Genomic DNA, 20945 nt, shown 5'->3' with positions numbered 1-20945 from the left:
AATTTGGTGGTTTTCTTGCAGATGTTTCACTGCCAAACTAGCTAAAATCTATTTGGTAATGAAAAGTTTGCAAGAAAACCACTAAGTTCAAAAAACACCAAGGATCCCATTGAAAAAATACGCTTGGTTTGCAGAAGATGGTTAATTAAAGTTAGTATGACTCCTAAAAACATTTTTTTTTTTTTCAGGATTGTGCAGATAGCTAAAAAAAAATCAACTATTTCAATGAAGAATAGAGAAGTGTTGTCTTTCTGTGACATTCAGAGTGTGTCTTTGAATCATTTTTGAATAATAATTTATTATATTGTCCTTTAAGTAGAAAACTGTGCAAGAAAGTATTAAACACAACATTCTTATACCTACTTTTCTATCTTCCAGTTTCTACAATGTGCTACCGCAATGGCAGAAGAAAGTGAAGGTGTAGATGAAACTGCAAGCCCATTGATCACCTAAATAATATAATAATTAAAACGTTACTATTTTATTTAATATTACTTACAGTCAAAATTATATATCTGTATTGCCCTATATGTATAAATTCATTGCATATGAATGACTGGAACTGTATAGTTATAAGAATAAATAAAGTCTCTGCAAATACTGCAAAATTAATATCAAAACAAAATATTTGGACATTTAAAAGCATATAGTTATCAAGTCTGGATATGTTCCTATTTTTCCCCAAAAGTAATAACTTGGCCATGAATACATCTAGAGAAGGATCTTTATTTGAAGGACTATCAGCAAACACCAGTGTCTGATGACATATTTTCCCTAAATTAAACAGTCAGTTAAGTCTTAGTAATGCACTAAATAGGAATGTGTAGTCTATTTACAGGATACATTCAGGTTTTGATTTCAATCAACCAATATTAAGAAAACATTTTGATGGACAAATAGAAAGAAACTTAGGCTTCCCCAAGTATAAATGGAAGGATTCCAATTCTAAAAAGCATGTTGCTAGCACAAAGAAATTTGATTAACTAATTGGCTAAATGCTAATAATTTGGCAGCACCTCTCTACTATTCATTTGGGCAAATTAACTGTGCAAAGAGGGAATTATTGTCATTTAATTTACAAAAGTATTAGAATTGACTTAGGTGACTCGAAGTTGTTTTCTACTCAGTAACTTTTATCCTAGCAAAGATTATGCATGAATAAATTGTCTACTTTGGCATGGAGATTGACTACATCCCATCTGGGCCTCTTCAAAATCTTACATGATTTTGTAAGATGCATGGATACAAGTCATACAGCCATAGGTATACAGTATAGGGAGGATGGAGGCAAATAATGAAATACGTATCATGATGCCACAATTATTATTTAAATATTTTATCCTGCCTTTACTCTTTTTATAATGTAAGGTTTTTGAATTCAGCTCAGAATCTGATAATTCCAATGAAACTCTGAACCCGAGGCTACTGCTAATCAGTTTTTATTTTGTGCAGAAAGCAAAAAAGACTTGACGGCATTTTTATCTCCCCCTTAACAGAGCAGGCAGAGGGAGAGAAAAAAAACAGGCTCATGCCTCACCGTTGTCGTGGAAAAAACCTTTTTGTCAAACTTCTTAGTCTTACACAGCTTGCACAGATAGTGTTAGAAACATTATTTCATGTTATGCAAACCTCATGATTTTTCTCAGCGCTCTGAAAACAATAGACCTTAGAAGAGGAAAGAAATACATTTTCTGGCACATGTCAGAGCTTTGTTAGAGAATGCTGAACACACATTTCAAGTTACAAGCAAGGTTACTTGGCAGAATACTTTGCTAGGCTAAGCTTGGCAATTCGCCTAGAAGTTTTATCTATGAAGTTGGCACATTAGGTTACAATGGAGCTTCTCTCAACAGCAATTTAACAAAAGCTGAATTAGGTTACACTCTATGTATGTTCTAATCCTTCAGAGATCCTTTCAATAAAATAACTCAAGGTAGTGAACACACAATATTCCCTTCTCCTATTTTCCAACAACAAATTTTTCCAACCTGTGAGGTGAATTGGGCTGACAGAGAGTGACTGACCCAAAACCACCCAGCCGGCTCTGAGACTTATATCCCACACTGAAACTTAAGTACAAAAGCCAGGATCTGGACTGTTGATTCTTTGTCATTGTGGTTACCTGAGGACATCATCTGTATGCACACAACCTAGCTTGAAATCAAGCAAGCTTTTCCAGCTCTAGCAAAAATATTTAATATTTATTCAGAAGATGTGATTTACTGGTTTCAGAAAAATTATTCACATCTCTGTAACCCAGGTTAGTCTTCTCTCTACACAGTTGACAGATTTACTGAGTTAATTGAAATGTGTTATTGTTACTAGCATTAGCATTTACATTACAGCACAATGCCCAAGGTGGGAATATATGCAGCCTTTACCTTAGCAGTAATAGAGAAATTATGCTGCAATTAGTGTAATGGGATAATAATGCATTGTTCTAGGAGAATATAAAGAGTTAACCATCCATATAATAATTAGGTAGTTAAGCATGCAGATGGAACTTGTGATATATCTCTTTAAAGAGAATGAATTTACATCCTAATTGCTTGAGAGACATAATGTGATATCCACCAGCCTACATCTAAGATGCTATGCAGGAAAATGACCAAAAAAGAAACATATCAAGTGTTTTTTTTATTTTGGAAAAAAAAAGGCGAATGGAATGATTTTTATTTTTATTTTTGAGGAAAAAGATCAGTTGCCTGGAAAGAAAATACAATCTTTTCATTCCCCCTACCACCAACTAATCTCAACTGTCAATAACTGTTCTTCTGGCTCCCACAGCATCCAATACAACTGTTGATGCTTCCAGGATAGGAAGTGAAATGTCTTGCTTTTCCTCAAAAAAATCAATCCAGATGCTTTTTTTTTTCCAAAATAAAACCCACTTTTGATACAATTATGACCTGGCTAGCTGAGAATCTTCACAGACAAAAAAGAAAAGGCATAGCTTCAATTTAAGTACAACTTCCCTATAGGAATGACTGTGAGATTTTAAAATATGTTTAGTTCTCCTCAAAACCAACTAGAAGAAAATATGTCATATTGAATCAACACAGTTTTGTCAAATGATTAACATTACCTCCTTTTTGATGATTTTGTTAAGGACAGCCAACATATTCAAGTGTGAGTTTAGAGCTGCTTCTTTCATATTTTTCACATGAAATGCACTGTGAAATACATATATTTGAATGATGGTTATACACCAGAACAATTGGAACAACATGCTGAAGTTTGAATTTATGACTTCTTAATGGACATATAAAAGTTGGCTAAATTATAAATTACTCTGTGTACTGTACACTAAGTGTTGTCCCTATTATTCAGGAGGAATCTTATGTTAACTGCAACACTAATTAACCCATAGCAATTTCTTCTTGCAACATATAGGACTTTTGAATTCTGGATAAAGAGATTATCACTGTGGGGAGGGTGGTTTGTTTTTGTTAACATATGGGATTTTTAAATGTTGTAAGACACCCTGAAACGTCTGTGTGTGTTTGGCAGCCTTACAATTTTGCGAAATAAATAATCACAGGCCACTTCTATTTGACCTTCTATAGGTAATCCTTTACTTAGAACCACAATTGGGCCCAAAATTTGTGTTGCTGAAGGCAACGTTTGTTAAGTAAGTTTCGCCTCATTTTGCAATCTTTCTTCCCACAGTTGGTAAGAGAATCATTGCAGTTGTTACATTAATAACACTGTTGTTAAGTGAATCTGGCTTCCCCGTTGACTTTGCTTGTCAGAAGGTCACAAAAGGATCACATGATTTTGTCCTCTCACAAATATGAACCAGTTGCCAAGCATCCAAATTTTGATCACATGATCATAGGGATGCTGAAAGTGTGGGAAATGGTCATAACTCACTTTTTCAGTGCCATTGTAGCTTCGAGCAGTCACTAAATGAACTTTTGTAAGTAGAGGACTTCCTGTACTTTACACAGACAAGCTTTTGCTACCCATCCTTTTAATTGGAGAGGCTGAACATTCTTTTTCATGGAAAGCTGAATGCTAAATATCTGGCTGTACCATGATACACCCTGTTTTGAGCTGGTGAACAGTATGACTAACCTGATAGTAGTTTTGAACTCTTCCATATCCAGTCCCTTTGGAATATGAACAGTTGGTGGGAGGAGTTGTGTGCCACTCTCATCAACAGCGGCTGCTGTTTTAATAGGAGGTTTCAAAGACAAAATGCTTTTCATATGCGTCTCCAAAAACCTATCTGTTTTGATGACTTCATTGACATCTCCCTTTCCAACTTCTTGAGGACTTAGGAGTTCCACGTTGCTCTGTGTAAGCTCAGCTTTCTCTGCTTGACAGGATGTAGTACTGAGATCTTGCACTGGAGTTACATCTGGAAACAACAACAGAACACAGCCTGTCTCCATAGTGAAGACAAATTATGCTTGTTTTTCTCAAACCAGTGGCCTCCAGATCTGTTGGGATTACAACTCTCAAAATTCCAGACAACTTATGGAAAGTTGATTATGCTAGTATTACTCGGGGTTTGGGTATTGCCACATTTTGAAATCTCTGATCAGATTTCTGGGGAGTGGGGAGGGGGCATTTAGCTCAGAAATGATTTGTTTAGTTCAAAATTTTAACATTGTTTTTAGTACAAAACATATTAAAAATAGACAGTTTTTACATTTTTGTTGCCTACTGTAAAATATTTAGCAATCCTTTTATTGTTGGATGTATGTACTATGATATACAAGTCAGACAGATGGGTTGTGCCTACTTTGAAAATGAGTTGGAAGAAATAGTAGAAGGAGAATGGTACTTGATTCAAGCAGTTAGGATTTTCCCAACTGCTACAAGGAAGAAGATGTAATTCTTCTTAATGCAAGGGTGTCAAACTCATATCATCACAGCAGTGTCACGTGACATATCGCTAAACCGGGCGTTGGCGTGGCCAGCACATAACGCATCAGGCCTGCGGGCCAGGAGTGTGACAACCCTGCATTAATGAATCAAAGCATCATGTCCTTATTGCAACTCATTGTGCTTATGCTCCCATATTCTAAAAAACACTTCTTTTGGTTGATATTGTTAAGTATACACTGTTTAAGTACATACAGCATACTTTTAAGTACAGATATACTTTTAAATTAATTTAACACTAGTTATTTCAACCAAGTATACTGTTGTAATTATTTGTGCTAAGTTTGCCACTGACATCCTTTATATCGTCAATCGTTCATTTGACAATTCAGAAAGAAGAAGAAGAAATAAGCTTTAGGACAAGTTGTTAATTTATACTGAGTAAATTAATTTACTCAATATATTGTCAATTTATTTATTGTGACTTTATCACCTAGCGATGTAAAAATCTAGCCAATCTTGTTTCTAATACTGCTTCTAAATTGAAATAGGAATTTGATAACTTGTTCTACTTAAGGATCTGCTTTGGAATATTTAAACTTGATAAGTGAGATTTCTGTGAATAAAGAAATGGATAGACAGTAAACTAAATCCAGAAATGTTTTAATATTTCCATGATCTGCAGCAATATATCAGAAAAAAAGGCAATTCCTGCCATTACCTTCATATGTCAAACACTTCCAATATGGCTTATGCGCAGCTCTCACATTCTGAATTGATTCCCTTGCACTAAAAAAGATCAAATGGGATACACATTCTCTTTAAAAAAAATATTTTAAGCCTCTATATTTTTTAATGCTAAGAATCTGTATAAGTGTTATTTGCAATGATATATGCCACAAAAACTTGAGGCTATGCTATCTAAAATAAACTTGTATGAAATAAAATTATTAAAGCATAATAAGGTAGAGTCAGGAACAACTAGCACATATGTGCGAGGGGAATCTTTACCTTTACCTATTCAATATCCTATCTGGCTGTATATGGAATTTTTCTACCATCCTTTGTAATTCCCAGGATTTTCTAATATGTATACATTTTAAAAAGAAAAACCAGCTCAAATCTACCTATTTTGATGAAAAAAATTCTTTCACATAAGCAGTGGAGATTCTTTTGGATATATAGACTGCCATACTTGGAGGCAATTAAGCAAACCTACAGAGGCACCCGAATTATTGGAATAGAACAATGCAACTCTACACTTTTGATTTAATTCAACCACAGGATGAGCTCTTTCTCCTACCCAGCTAGCAGTTCAAAATCATGCAGATCAGGGGTGAAATGCTACCAGTTCGCCTGAACCAATAGGAAAAGATGCTACTGGTTCGCAGAATCGGTAGTAAAAAATACTAAAAAAAGTTTTTAAAAAAGTTACGACAATTGCACGTCACACAGCTGATCTTCTGAACTTTTTTTTTTTACTTTTTAAGCATTTTTTTTACTACAGGTTCTCCAGAAATGGGGGTGGGGTGGGGTCCGTTTTTGCTCCCAGCAGATTTCCGTGAAACCTGCTAGGCCAAAAACAGGAGGTGGAGGGGGGTGCTGAGAAAGAAAGAAGAAAGAGAGAGGGAGGGAGGGAAAAAGGAGAGGGAGGAAGGACTACAAACCTGGCACTAGAGGACAATCCAGGGCTGGAAGGGCCCTTGAGGTTATCTAGTCCAACTCTGCTGCAGCAGGACATTGTTAAAGCGAGTCTCTGTCTTTTGATTCCCTAGTTAAATGACCACATAGCCATGCCAACCTAGTCACATGACCCCACCAAACCACATCCACAGAACTGGTAGCAAAAAATAAATAAATTTCACCACTGATGCAGATGTGACTACCTCTTCGGTAGGAAGGCAACAGCATTTTTTGTGCTTTTGGAGTATAGCCATGGTAGGCACATGACCATGGAAAAAGTCTTTAGACAACATTGGCTCCCTTGGCCAAGCAGCAGAAGCAATGCACCCTAGAATCAGACACAAGTGGAAGGAGAACCTTTACCTTTACTCAAATTATCTCTAACCCCCTGCAAACGGCGAGGAGTAATCCACTGCACAAGTAAATACCTTGTGGGTAGATGCCTCCTGCACCAGTTTCAGAGATCCCATCAAATACTGTCTATATCTTATGCCATTTGTTCAGAGAGTGAAAGTCACTAGAAGTTCCCATTCTTTAGGGTAACACTTAGGTTTTATATGAGCTTCTGTCTTTGTCATCCATAGTTTGAAAGCATGCTGGTTGGGGAATTCTGGAAATTGAAGCTTACACATCTTCAAGCTGCCAAGATTGAGAAATACTGGTTTAAAGATATGGTGGACCATATGAAATCTTCAAATTAAAAAGATTATAATCTATCCATGTCGTAATTGTACACCATTGTTCTCCTACAATTAAGGAGAACAGATTAAGAACGTACGTATCTTCCTCCCTGAGCAATGATTTTATGATGGAACAATGCAATATGGTTAATAGGCCTAACACCAAAAGAACAGGTACATACCAAATGTATATCCAATCTCCCCACTGTAAAATCTTCACAGGTTTGTCTACTACAAGTCAGCATACATAAAACTATTAGAAGCTGCATTTAAATGCCGGGTTTGGGTAGACCAGTAAAAGATAAGTACATGCTGGATTTTGCACTGTTGGCTGACTCAAAAGATCTAAATAGCAGAATCCTATGTACAGACATGCCCACAGAAAATTTTTAAAAAAGTTCAGATAGTGATTTCAATTGCATGATCCCCATTTTGGCTTTTTTGACAATCCATTAATGGAAATAATTTTGAAAGATTGTCCCATCCTCAGTCTTGTTTAGAACTGGCCTTTGGTCAATGCAGATCTAGCTTTTTAGTTATTACATGCCTACACACATGAACATTGTCATACATGTACCTTAAACAAGGCATCATTTCACCAGACAAAGGAGGTAAAGGATCTCCAAGCAAAGCTTTTAGAGTCATGCAGACTGATTCAGAGAGTGACCGTAAATGATAGCCACCCTAAATAAAAACAGATATAAAATATAAAGGAGCGTACAAAATTCCAAGCAAAGATTAAGCAAACAACAACATCCATGTGCTAAAGTATTAGAAAATAAAACAAGTAATATTCATCAGGCACCAACGTATGCTTGTTTCCAAACACCTGATATAATCACTATTTATTTATTTATTTATAAAATTTATGTGCCGCCCAATCCCGAAGGACTCCGGGCGGCTTACAAAAAAGAAAATACTATTGAAAATACCTTCTTCACTTAAGGACTGCTTGTTCAGTGATCAAATTAATGATGGCCTTCAACAAATGAGGCTTACAGTCAATCTTCAAAGTTCCAGCTGTCACAGCATCCATGCAGTTACATGATCATGATTCAGGAAATTAGGGATCAGCTTGAAAATTAGGATTTTACAGCTTCCTGCAGTTATGATCACAATTTGCAATCTTCACTGCTGGCTTCCTACAAATAAATTCAATGGGGAAGCCAGCAGCAGGTTGAAAATGGCAACCACATGACATTGGGCTTGACAATGACACAGGATTTGCTTAACAATGGCAACCAGAAGTGCCAGAACTGTAATAGCAGTACGATGCTAAAGCCTTTGATTGTGTGGATCACAACAAATTGTGGCAAGTTCTTAAAGAGATGGGAGTACCAGACCATCTTATTTGTCTCTTGAGAAACCTATATGTGGGTCAAGGAGCAACAGTGAGAACTGGACAGGGAACCACTGATTGGTTCAAAATTGGGAAAGGACTCAGGCAAGGCTGTATACTGTCACCCTGCCTATTTAACTTATATGCAGAGCACATCATGAGAAAGGTGGGACTAGAAGAATCAAAAGTTGGAATTAAGATTGCCGGGAGAAATATCAACATCATCAGATATGCAGATTATACCACTCTAATGGCAGAAAGTGAAGGGGAACTAAAGAGCCTCTTAATGCAGCTGAAAAAGGAGAGTGCAAAAGTTGGCTTGAAACTCAACATTAAGAAAACTAAGATCATGGCATCCGGCCCCCTCAATTCATGGCAAATAGATGGGGAAGAAATGGAGATAGTGACAGATTTTATTTTCCTAGACTCCAAGATCACTGCAGATGGGGACTGCAGCCAAGAAATTAAAAGACGCTTGCTCCTGGGGAGGAAAGCTATGGAAAATCTAGACAGCATACTAAAAAGCAGAGACATCACCCTGCCAGCAAAAGTGTGCATAGTCAAGGCTCTGGTTTTTCCAGTTGCAATGTATGGCTGTGAAAGTTGAACCATAAGGAAGGTTGAATGCCAATGAATTGAGGCCTTTGAACTATGGTGCTGGAGAAGACTCCTGCGAGTCCCTTGGACTGTAAGGCGATCAAACTGGTCAGTCCTAGAGGAGGTCAACCCTGACTGCTCTTTAGAAGGCCAGATCCTGAAGATGAAAGTCAAATACTTTGGCCACCTAATGAGAAGGAAGGACTCACTGGAGAAGAGCCTAATGCTGGGAAAGATTGAGGGCAAAAGAAAGGATGACAGAGAATGAGGTGGCTAGATGGAGTCACTGAAGCAATAGGTGTGAGCTTAAATGGACTCCAGAGGATGGTATAAAACAGGAAGGCCTGGAGGAATGTAGTCTATGGAGTTGCGATGGGTCGGACACGACTTCGTAACTAACAACACCACAGTCATGTGACATCTTGCCTTAGGATTTCCATTGCTTATTGACAGAAATTCCAGTCCAATTACTGTCATTAACTAAGGACTATCTGTAAGACAACCTAAATCTCTTCTAGTATGAAAAAAAAATGAGAACCTCAGAAAATGGTGTGCTGAGTGACAGAGTGCTTTCCTTTCCTTTCCCACAAACAGTTGACTTGCTGCCAAAGCCAGTTTTTGGCAGTGGCTTGCCAGATTTGAAGGGGAGCATCTAGGAGTGACTCACGATGATCCTTGGGCGTCTGTGTACTTGCTTGGAAAGAGAATCCAGAGGATTGCAATTCTTGTTAAGAGCAGTCAGAGGATTGTGTCTCCATCTTTTCCTGTCACTGTATATTTTAGATGAAGAATATTTTTGAAGCTTTGAAGTTTGATTGTTAATAGCCTGGCTGAATGCTGATGGGCTTTACAGTCTCTTGTTGGTATACAAATGTGAACTTTCTTTGTTATACTTTGGAATTTTAAAATACTTTCTCTTTCGCCGCAAGGAAGTCAACAGTGTGAGGGTTTTCCTCTTCACTGTGAAAGTGACTTGATTTGATTTACACAAGATATTGTATTTCACCATAGGCATAACAGCAAAAAAATTATGTTACTTCATTTTATTTTTGCATATATCCTTGGTTTTATTTATCTTAAAAAGATGGGAACTTTCCTTTTTTTCTTTTTCATTTATTCTCTTACTATGGAAATTCTTATCTTGGCTTCTTCTATGGTTACTTTGTTATGGAACATTTGCTTTTTTGTCCTGGGAAAGAAACTTTGCACCCTGCTGGGAAAGCTTGAGTACAAGACAAATCTGGACTATATTAAAATCCAAGTAATGTTAGATTGAAGACTTTGAATATTACATCTCACTACATGCAATAGAAGACAGCTGCCAAAAGATACTGCATTCCAATTTGCAGGAAAATGTACTGAACAACAAGTGTTATGGAAATATTTTCAACAGACATCTATGCTTTTGAGGAATGAGAAGCAGTTGTTTGAAAAGTTTGCATTTCCAAAGAAAAGTAAAGATGATAAGCTGGAAGGAATTGTTCTTCCCATTAAAAATCAATCTATGGTATTTGATCCTGGAAGGTTCAGAGACAATGGTTGAAAGGCATTTATGGGAGATTAGAAGATGCTTCTGGACTTTCTGTGAGTTAAAAACAATAACAGTTTGTTAACAAAGGGCTTCGAAGTTTAGCTTTGTTATCAGAATTACCTGTTCATTGCTTTTTTTATATAATAAATAGATGGTAGGTCAAATTGATAGATTTCTATACTTGTAATATTTTTAATGCTATACAGTAATTTTAAAGTAAAATATAATTGTAAGAAACAATAGTATTATCTCAATATTCCAAAACCTCAAATATTTTTATGATCTCCGGAATGGCCTATGTGTTCTGGTTGCCAAGGACACAAAGTGAGGTCACATGACTGTGGGTGGCCATTGGAACTTCAAATTCAGGTTGTAAATATCCCTTGGGTAGGTCCATTGGAACTTCAATTGGTTGCTAAGTGATATGTCATAAATCGAGGACTATCTGTATTTATAGATCAGTGAGCATCTGAGATTTCTGTCAATATGTGAATATTCATAATCCTAGAAAAATTTGAACAGTACCTCTAATTAAAAAGTTGATAGCATTTATTAAATTGGAGATAGACTGTAATAAAATCCATACCTCTAAAACTGCACACAACTTTCCATTAGCTAAATTCATTAGAAAATGGGTAAGATGGGAAAAGCATTCTGGAGTTGCTTTCATCTGCCCCTAAAAATAAAGCAAGCAGAAACAAAGATATTTTTTTTAATGGCCTGTTTTCATGGGAAAAAAGAAAGAAAAACAGTATCTAGAAAAGAGCTTACCTCTGGATCGCCTATTGCAGAGTCATATCCAGCAGAAATCAAAACAAGTTCTGGATCAAACTACAGTTGGGAAAAAAATCAACAGAGTTTATATTATAGCATAATGTGCACAGTATAAAGATGTGGTGAGTTGTAACTCATCAAGATCTGGAAAGTCACAGGTTCTCCAATAAGCATTTCAAGGCATGTCCAACAGTGGTGGGAGCTTATCCCGTTCCAACCGGTTCGGTTGGAACGGGCCGGCAGCGTCCTCGTGCACACGAGCAGTTCACGCATGCGTCTTAGCGCCTGCGCGATGCTCCAGCTGCTCACGGAGAATCGTGCAGGCGCTGTATGTGCCATCCAGCTGCTTGCGGAGAATCGCGCAGGTGCTGTATGTGTCATGCGCCTGCGTGGAAGCGCAGAAGCCTTCAAAGACCAGTAAGGAGCGCGGGCGGACGGGCGGGCCCTTCGCCGTTCCCGGAAGTTATTTACTTCCGGGTTTGCTGACCAACCGGTTCGCGGGGACCACCGCGAACCGGTTGAAACCCACCCCTGATGTCCAACCACCTACTTTCTTAAATTAATCAAGATTTGATTTTTGATCTACTGTTCCCTTTCCAACTGTTCTTAAAACTTTTGAGCAGTGTTTCTCAATCTCAGCTCCTTTAAAATGTGTGGAATCCCCAGAATGCCCCAGACAGTTAATAAACACTGACTAAAAGCAACCCACAGGGGTTCCTCTGCATTGCTGCCTTTTTGCTAAGAAGAACTTGTATGGAAATACTCCGTCCAGTTGACCAATGTAGGATATCATCTTCTTCTTTTAATAATCCCTTGCAGGGTAGATTCTGTGCAACTGAATGGAGCTAGCAGAGTGTTTACTGGCTGGATGCTCTTCCTGACGCCAATGCGGAGATTTGTTGACCAATATAAGATATGGAGGACCAAAATTGTCTAATCAGACCTCACACTGTCATTCTTAATTCCTTGCTCATTTGTTTCTTTCACAATTCAGCCCCAATCCAGTCAGTTTGAGCTGCTCATTTTAAAACCATGGCTCTCAAACAGGCAGAGAAAAGTGAAGACCAAGGGCATTCTCATTACAGGTAATAAGCTCGAGTTGCAACCATTCGTTTAGTGACTGAAGTTACAGCAGCAGTTAAAAAAAAGAGTGATTTATGCTCCTATGGCCATTGTAGCATCCCCTTGGTGATGTGATCAAACTTTGGCAACCAGCATGTGTTTACAATAGTTATACCATCCTGGGGTCATGTAGATCACTATTTGCAATGTTTCCAGCCTGCCTCTGACAAGCAAAGTCAATGGGGGAAGCAGGATTTGCTTAATGATCATGTGATTCCCTTAACAGCCCTTGAACAACTGGTCATAAAATGGGGTGCAGCTCACTGAACAACCTCCTTGCTTACTAATGGAAATTCTGCCCCCAATTGTGGTTGTACGTTGTGGACTACCTGTAGCATCTCTGAAGCTCTTCCTTTCACATCACGACAGAGATGTCAGAGAATTGGCTCTGCCACACAATTGTACAACAACGTTCAGGAATTGTAACATTTGTGAAGGGGCTCATAGTCTCTTTAAAAAAAAATCTAGCAAATCTGGGGAGCTCCCAACGTGAGCAAAAAATTCAAGAGTGTAGTACAGCTGTTGTCTTGGTTACAATAATACAATACAATACAATAGCAGAGTTTGAAGGGACCTTGGAGGTCTTCTAGTCCAACCCCTGCCTGGGCAGGAAACCCTATACCGTTCCAGACAAATAGCTATCCAACATCTTTTTAAAGACTTCCATTGTTGGGGAATTCACAACTTCTGGAGGCAAGCTATTCCACTGATTAATTGTTCTAGCTGTCAAGAAATTTCTCCTCAGTTCTAAGTTGCTTCTCTCCTTGATTAGTTTCCACCCAATGTTTCTTGATCTACCTTCAGGTGCTTTGAAGAATAGCTTGACTCCCTCTTCTTTGTGGCAACCCCTGAGATATTGGAACACTGCTATCATGTCTCCTCTAGTCCTTCTTTTCATTAAACTAGCCATGCCCAGTTCCTGCAACCTTCATAAGAAGGTTATTGGGCCTTCTTCCTGCAGATAATCCTAAGCGTATCTTGAGGGGCGGGAGGGGGGGGAAGGTCCAGAATTCAAAAGTTACCTCAAAAGCTATTGGGAGCAAGACATGAAGAAATGCAGCCAAATAATCTGAATTTCCCATTCCAATCTGCAAAGCCAAGCATAATATAAAATTACAGTTCTTTTAAAACAGAAAACAAAAACATCCCAAACTGCCATGATATGGGCCTATTAGTCGACAAATATCTGTATGGAAATTGTCTCTGGAGAGCATTGTGCTTCTCCAACAAATTCTGAATTATATTCAGCAAAGTTTTCTAAATCCCCAGGAAGGGAAATTAAATGGCTATTTTAACATTTATATAACATTCCATGTGACAATATAATATCTGTGTTTTCTTTTTTTTTTTTGCCCAAATGCTTCCCTTATTAATATTACCACACTAATAAAACTGTCATTTTTCTTAAAAGTCCGCACTACAAATAATTTTTTTATAAACAGTAAAGTGGGAAAATGAGTGTTTTTGTTAAATTACACTATTTCAGAGGAAACACTGCTTCCCTGTGCATAATTCATCAAATGCATATGAGAACACAAATCTAGTCTAATTACAAAATGAGTTCTGAGCTGACTGCAAATATGTATATTAGGTGTGTAAATGGAATTAAAAACAAAACTGCATCAAATGCATGACTGCTCAAGTTTAACATATATTTATATTATAGTGCTATTAAACAATATTTACCTGATTCCAAGGGAGATTTATGGTGAATCCTTTTCCCTTCCCCTGACCAACCGCATCATAATTAGACTCACTGAGACAAGGCCAAAAGTTCTGGTGTTCGAACCGATGCCAGGAAAAATATAGAACACTAACAAGAACAAAGTAGCATTCAATGAAGTCGCTGATATACCAAACAAGCAAACTACTCTCAGCAGTGCTTATTCCAGGATAGAACAGCTGAACTAAGTCTGAAATCTATGGATTTTCACTATTTAGCTTTCTGCAAATTGATCTAAATATAGGGTGTTCTCAAAGATTTTGCATAGTTATAAAATCAGAGTAGTTTTTAAGATGTCGCTGAACTAAAGTTTCCTGCAAAAATGTGAGTGTTGGTATGAGTGCCATCCATTTTGAAGATGTATCTCACAATAACACATATACTTTTAATCAGTTGTTTTCATCTTTATCTATCTTTGAATAGGACCTCATCTATCACGTTAGTTCAACTTTTAGGACAATGTTAAAAACACAGACTGTAAGATACAAGGTAAAGGTTCCCCTTGCACATATGTGCTAGTTGTTCCCGACTCTAGGGGACGGTGCTCATCTCCGTTTCAAAGCCAAAGAGCCAGCGCTGTCCGAAGACATCTCCTTGGTCATGTGGCCAGCATAACTAAATGCCGAAGTCACATGGAACGCTGTTACCTTCCCACCAAAGGTGGTCCCTATTTTTCTACTTGCATTTTTACATTTTTTTGAACAGCTAGGTTGGCAGAAGCTGAGATAAGTGACAGGAGCTCACTCTGTTACACGGCGCTAGGGATTCAAACCACCGAACTGCCAACCTTTCTGATCGACAAGCTTAGCATCTTAGCCACTGCATCCCATAAGTTATAGGTTATAGCAAAATTAATACAATCTGCCTAAAAACCAAAATGATACATAACTGTATCATCACTGTGAAGCGAAAGCTATCAAAATATCTTGAGGCCTGCTGTTTGATAATGAAGTTTATTGGTAATTCATTTCCAAAATAAAAACTTTTTGAAACTCATGCAGTACTCAGGTTTGCTGCAACATCTCCAAGAACAAGTAATTGACGAACCTTGGGTCATCATCAAATGCATATTGAATTCCTTGTCCATGATGTACATCCCAGTCAACAATGAGGACCCTGCATGAACCAACAACAACATTCATTCAAAGGTAAGACCTTCAAAAATTTGTAGTTTTAAATAGATTATACTCCACCTTTTCAAGCCGTATTTTCTTTGAGCATATTTTGCTGCAATAGCAACATTATTGAAGATACAAAATCCATTGGCTGCACTTCTTTGACTATGATGACCTGGTGGCCTGCAACCAAGCATGATTGAGTCAGTTAATCATAAACTGTATCAAATAACATTCACCTAGCAGTGTTTTTCAACCTTTTTTGTGCAAAGGCACACTTTTTTCATGAAAAAAATCACGAGGCACACCACCATTAGAAAATGTTAAAAAAATTTAACTCTGTTCCTATATTGACTATATATAAATGTTTTTCCCACAGCACACCTTACACTATGTCACGGCACACTAGTGTGCCGCGGCACAGTGGTTGAAAAACACTGACCTAGAGAACATTTCAATTTGGTTACCTTATTAGAGTCAAGCCATTACGGGTCTTTCCCGACATCACAGCATCTACCAGTTGCAGTGTTGCTCCCACAGCCAGTTTGGCACAACGATATGTTGTCTGAGGAATAGAACAAGTTAATGATTCAAAGACTCTACTGCAGTTTCTGAGAATCAATGAGTGAAGGCTGAAGAGATGGGAACAGGTTGGCACTTTACAACACTGAATTTCCCTTCAGGCAGGCATTGGGTATTAGAACTATAATTCAAAGAATCACTCAGTAATCACCTCCTCCCAATGTATACTCCCAGGAGTAGGAGAACTAAAAAAGAAGGAATTTGGGGAGATGGGTAGAAAGATAGGTCTGGAGGAAGCCTGGAGTCTTGGCCATAAGAAAAGCTCCACCTGTTCAAAGGGACAAGTTTATATTTAGTTCCAGGGAAGGTAAGAGCTGTGAACCCGTGGAAACATTTTAAAGTTAAGGGTGGCCATTGGAAACCCATTTTAAGTTATTTATCAACGGCTAAATTTGGTTCCTTCTGCAAACATTAACAAAATGACTGTGATGTTCAGCATCTTACTCCAGTTACATAATTTTGGGTAGAGATTTTAAAAAATACAGGGAAATTTTTCTCTAAATCAGGAAAGGGTTTAGTGGTGGTAGCAAAAATAATAGATCTTGTTCAGGCCTTCCACAGGGAAGCCAAAAAGTCAAATTGATAGCTGCAACTCTCCATCTCCTGCAAAATGTCCCTGGATCCTTTAGAAATATTCATGAGTTAAGAACAATATGTTTTAATTTTGAAGAACAGCTGCCTTACAACTCTTTGGGTGGACAGCAGGATTTGGAGAAAATGACTTATGACTAAGGAATATTGTATCTAGGAAGGCTCCATACTGGATGAAAGTAAACAGCATCATATTCAGCAGAGACTTTTTGGAGCTCTTCTTTTTCCATTTTCTCAGTGCTCTTCACAATTTCCACATAATCCATACTGGAAAAGAAAAAGAAATATGGTGTTACCCATAGACATAATATAGGGTGTGAGCCAGTTTCAAATGCTGCTGCCTCTATAACTCTGCTAATCAGGAATCTGATTATAGGCTTATAATCTGAATTCAGTGTTCTGATGGTCAGCCCCCTCCGCAGTCATGTGACCAAATGTTGGGTGCCTGGCAACATGGCTGCATTTATAGCTGCTTGTAGCATATCATAGTCATGTGAGCAATTTTTCAATGGTTTTGCCAAAACCAGCACTTCTGCTCTTCAGTAAAACCACTCATATAGCGAACCATTGGTTTGCTTAAAGACCGCAACAAAAAAGGCTGTAAAGTGGGCAGTCTGCATTATGGTAGTATTTGAAAGACTATCTTTATATACATGCCATGAGCTAAAAAATGGTACCATTTAGCATAGACGATTTTGTCACTAGGTTTTGGTGTTGAACTTTTTGGGTATTTCTCAGTACAAATAACAATTTCTCTCTTAGGGGGTTTAGGACTTAACTTGTACTTTATGAAAACAAATTATATATGTTATAAAAAAAGTGGGGGGGAGGTTTAGAAACTTTATTAATTGACTTTTACTTAAAAGATGTCATAAAGGTGTAATGTTATTGGAGGATTTTTTGAAATAGCTAATGAATGCCATTATGTGGTTGTGTCTTTAAGTATGAATGATTTGAGGTAAAACATGTTCAAATAATTGTAGTCAAATGAGAATTGTGATACGTTGATAGTAAGATATACAAAGATTTTTGATTTAAAGTGTATAATCTAATATGAACTATAGGTAATGACTGTGGAAGAAATCCATGAAAGTTATCTGTAACCAATCGACACACTTTCTACAAGATGTAATGAAGGATGATTCTTTTTTTGTGTTTTTGTTCAATTAAAATAAAAAAAACTTTTCAAAACAAATTATATCTTTTAAGTGTAAAGAAAATATGACACTGATTTTTTTCCCTTTATTATTTCTCCAACACTGCCTTAGGAGCATACCTGTGAATCAGCATGATTTCACTCTCAGTTCCTTCTCTGGCAGAGACAGAAATGCATCTTTCAATCAGGTTATAGTTCTGAAGGCAGCCATAGCAGGAGGAAAGCCGTTCAGGGACTTCCAAATTACAGTCTGGGCTAAAATTGAGACTAAGATTTAGGTCCTAGTAAAATCCTTAAAAATCTATATTACAGCTATGAAAGATGATTTTTTTTTCATTACTAGAAAGAAAAAAACTGGTGAAGGAAGGAATGTATTCTTTACAATAGTATTGATAATGAAATACCTCAGATATTAACTAAAACTCTTTTAAACTGGGGGTTTTGTCATGATCTCCTAGCCTTAGACAGTGGATTGGACTAAAAGATTTCCAAAGTCCCTTCCAACTCCATGATTCTATGATAACAATGAAACAGTATTTCTAAGACTTGGCAACTTGAAGTGGTGTGGACTTCAACTTCCAGAATCCCCCAGTCATGATGTCAACACATCTTAAAAGTTATCAAGGTTGAGAAACACTGCAATGGACTAAGGCAGGATCAGGACTGGATTTTCTGTTTGAAGCATGCAATAGTATCCACAGCAAGGGTGTATGTATCAACATCAAAGCCGCTCTCCTTTTGCACAGGCAGAAACAATGCACAAGCATACAAAATATGCAAGTTTCTGATCATAGTGCTCCACTGACTAATATGGGTAGCTATAGAAATATATACTTATAATTGAAGTTCCAGATGAGTACAGTTGGCTCACACTGGAATGATTACACTATCCAGCAATCATAAATTCATCCTTTGTGACCTTCCTTGCCAGCTTCCCACAAGGAAAGTCAGAAGGAATGTTACAAGTCACTCTGGCATGTCCCCACCCCTTATCTTTTTGCACACCATGCTATGCCTTCCTATCCTGGACTTTGCTGCATTCAAACATGCACACCTGCATCCCAGCACCCTCTCCCCCAACTTCTGCACATCATGTACCAGGCCTTCTGCACCCAGGCAATCCTGATTCTAATTACTGTTGTAACTCAAGAACAACCTGTATCTGTAATTCCCTTTTATTGCAAAGTAAAGGTTTCTTAAATGAAAAAACAACAACAAAAGCTGTACTTACTCTTCCCAAAGTAGCTTATGGTTGATCATTTCACCATCATAAACCAAGGCTGTTCCAGCTGCCATCACTTTGTTTGAAAACACAATGTAAATATTTGGTATGTGGTTCATTAAAGAAACAAAACATGTATCAAGAAGGAAACCAGAAGAATCAAGACATCAATTGTTATTTTGCTTTGGACAATCTGAAGTGATGCTACAGCTGACAAATTTTAATAGAGCAATCATCATCCTGGTTCAGTTTAACATTAAACTGCAACTGAACACAATGTGAATAGAATAAGAATAGAATACTTTATTGGACAAGTGTGATTGGACACACAAGGAATTTGTCTTTGGTGCATATGTTCTCAGTTTATATAAGGAGAATAAAATACATTCATCAAGAATAAAAATATACCACACTTAGTGATAATCAAGGTTACTAATAAGCTATCAAATTATACTAGTAAACAAATAAAATATAAATTGAAAGATACAAGCAACATGGTTATAGTCATGTGGGAACAAGCCTATTTACCGTAAGCTTCAGACAGAGTACAACTTCTTCCAGTCAGCAAGACCATTCCAGAGGAAGAAACTAAAAGCATCTTCTTTCAAATCCAAGCTACTCATAATTGTTAGTTTGACAAGGATAAACTATCACCTATGATTTACCAAAGTAAGGCAAAATCCAACCACTATTTTCAGCTCTGGTTTGTTTTGCTTTAGTTCATTGGTTAAAACAACTATATTTCCCATAAAGTGCAGATGTTTCTGGACTGGAACCTAAAGAGAGTTGCTGAATGCTAACTTCAGGATGTGTGAACTTCAACTCTCAGAATTCCTCAGCTAGTTTGACAATCTTGAAACTGCCAAGCTGGAAAAACACTGAATTTGAGCATGTTCTTATCCAGCCGGAAGACACTTAGAAATTATTTTCAAACTGGCTGGGGAATTTCTGAGGGTTAAAGTCCACACATATTAACATTGCTGAAGCTGAGAAACACTGAGCTAAGAGAGAAAGGTTGGTCCAAAGTGCTGTAATCAATGACCTCTGGGATCAGAATCCAGAACCTGGGTCTTTGTTAGAATTAGTTAAAATTAACTACTTCTCTACATACTGACTCTCCTTCCTATGGTAAACAGTAGTCAAAACTCATTCATGGACATGTGAAGCTACAGAAATTTGTGAGGATATTTCAATAATGGAAGGTCTTAATTTTAGACTCTTTAATCTTCTAATTCTTTAGACTTGAATAAGCACAGAAGAACAATTTCCCCAATCTCTTGAAATACCACCCAATTCTCCTTTTAACATCACTCTTAATGACACGCAGGACTCTCTTACCCATTAGGTACAATCTAGAAAATCCTGCTGAAGAAAATAATTTCAGGATCAAAGCCCAGTGTTGAAGGATCTAGCAAGAATAAGATAAAACACTGAGCATGCTGACTTCAACTCCCAGAAATCCCACAGGCAGCATGGCCATCTTGAAGCTGCCATGTTTGAAAAAGACTGAAATTGAGAATTTTCCACAGCCAGCTAGAGAATGGTATGTAAATCAGGGATCTCCAGCCTTGGCAACTTTAAGCCTGGCGGAATTCAACTCCCAGAATTCCCCAGCCAGCAAAGCTTTCTTGTAAGTAGCAAAGGTGACTGGGGAATTCTGGGAGTTGAAGTCCGCCAGGCTTAAAGTTGCCAAGGTTGGAGATCCCTGATTTAGATACCATTCTCTAGCTGGCTGGGGAATTCTGGGAGTCCACACACTTTAAGAATTGCCAAAGACTTGAAAATAAGAGTTGAAATAAAGCCATTTAAAATGAAAAAAAAAACCCTCTGCAAATTTTGTGTACCATCCTTAAAATAAAGTGTACAATGTAACATTAAGAAGGAGGGAAGATCTATGTCTCTAGTAAATTTAAGCTCTGAATGTGCAAAATCCATTTTCTAAAAATCTACTCCTCTGACCATGTGCAGAAAGCAATTCCAATTCCCCAAAGAAAGCA

At 37.5% G+C, this 20945-nt stretch overlaps 1 protein-coding gene across 6 annotated transcripts in view; it reads right to left on the bottom strand.

Moving 5' to 3' along the window:
* Nucleotides 1-20945, bottom strand: part of HDAC10 (histone deacetylase 10) — a 29835-nt gene that overhangs the window by 8640 nt on the left and 250 nt on the right. For 3 of the 6 annotated variants that reach the window (XM_032221319.1, XM_032221323.1, XM_032221322.1), the window contains exons 1-16: nt 19477-20518; nt 18958-19024; nt 17847-17981; nt 16741-16837; nt 15865-15962; nt 15476-15580; nt 15330-15398; nt 14246-14372; nt 13582-13647; nt 11435-11494; nt 11250-11339; nt 7774-7880; nt 5555-5622; nt 4078-4363; nt 3086-3173; nt 364-449 (exon numbers count right to left, since the gene is read on the bottom strand). In XM_032221319.1, coding sequence (XP_032077210.1) covers nt 364-449; nt 3086-3173; nt 4078-4363; nt 5555-5622; nt 7774-7880; nt 11250-11339; nt 11435-11494; nt 13582-13647; nt 14246-14372; nt 15330-15398; nt 15476-15580; nt 15865-15962; nt 16741-16837; nt 17847-17981; nt 18958-19024; nt 19477-19546 — 1619 coding nt within the window. In that variant the 5' untranslated portion in view covers nt 19547-20518. Of the gene's footprint in view, nt 1-363; nt 450-3085; nt 3174-4077; nt 4364-5554; nt 5623-7773; nt 7881-11249; nt 11340-11434; nt 11495-13581; nt 13648-14245; nt 14373-15329; nt 15399-15475; nt 15581-15864; nt 15963-16740; nt 16838-17846; nt 17982-18957; nt 19025-19476; nt 20519-20945 lie in introns of those variants that run through there. The other 3 variants (XM_032221318.1, XM_032221320.1, XM_032221321.1) reach the window with 3 other exon arrangements.

This window comes from Thamnophis elegans, chromosome 7, assembly GCF_009769535.1.
Source record: "Thamnophis elegans isolate rThaEle1 chromosome 7, rThaEle1.pri, whole genome shotgun sequence".
Classification (NCBI taxonomy): domain Eukaryota; kingdom Metazoa; phylum Chordata; class Lepidosauria; order Squamata; family Colubridae; genus Thamnophis; species Thamnophis elegans.
The sequence above is the reverse complement of the archived record's forward strand: the minus strand, read 5'-3'. Positions and strand labels throughout refer to the sequence as shown.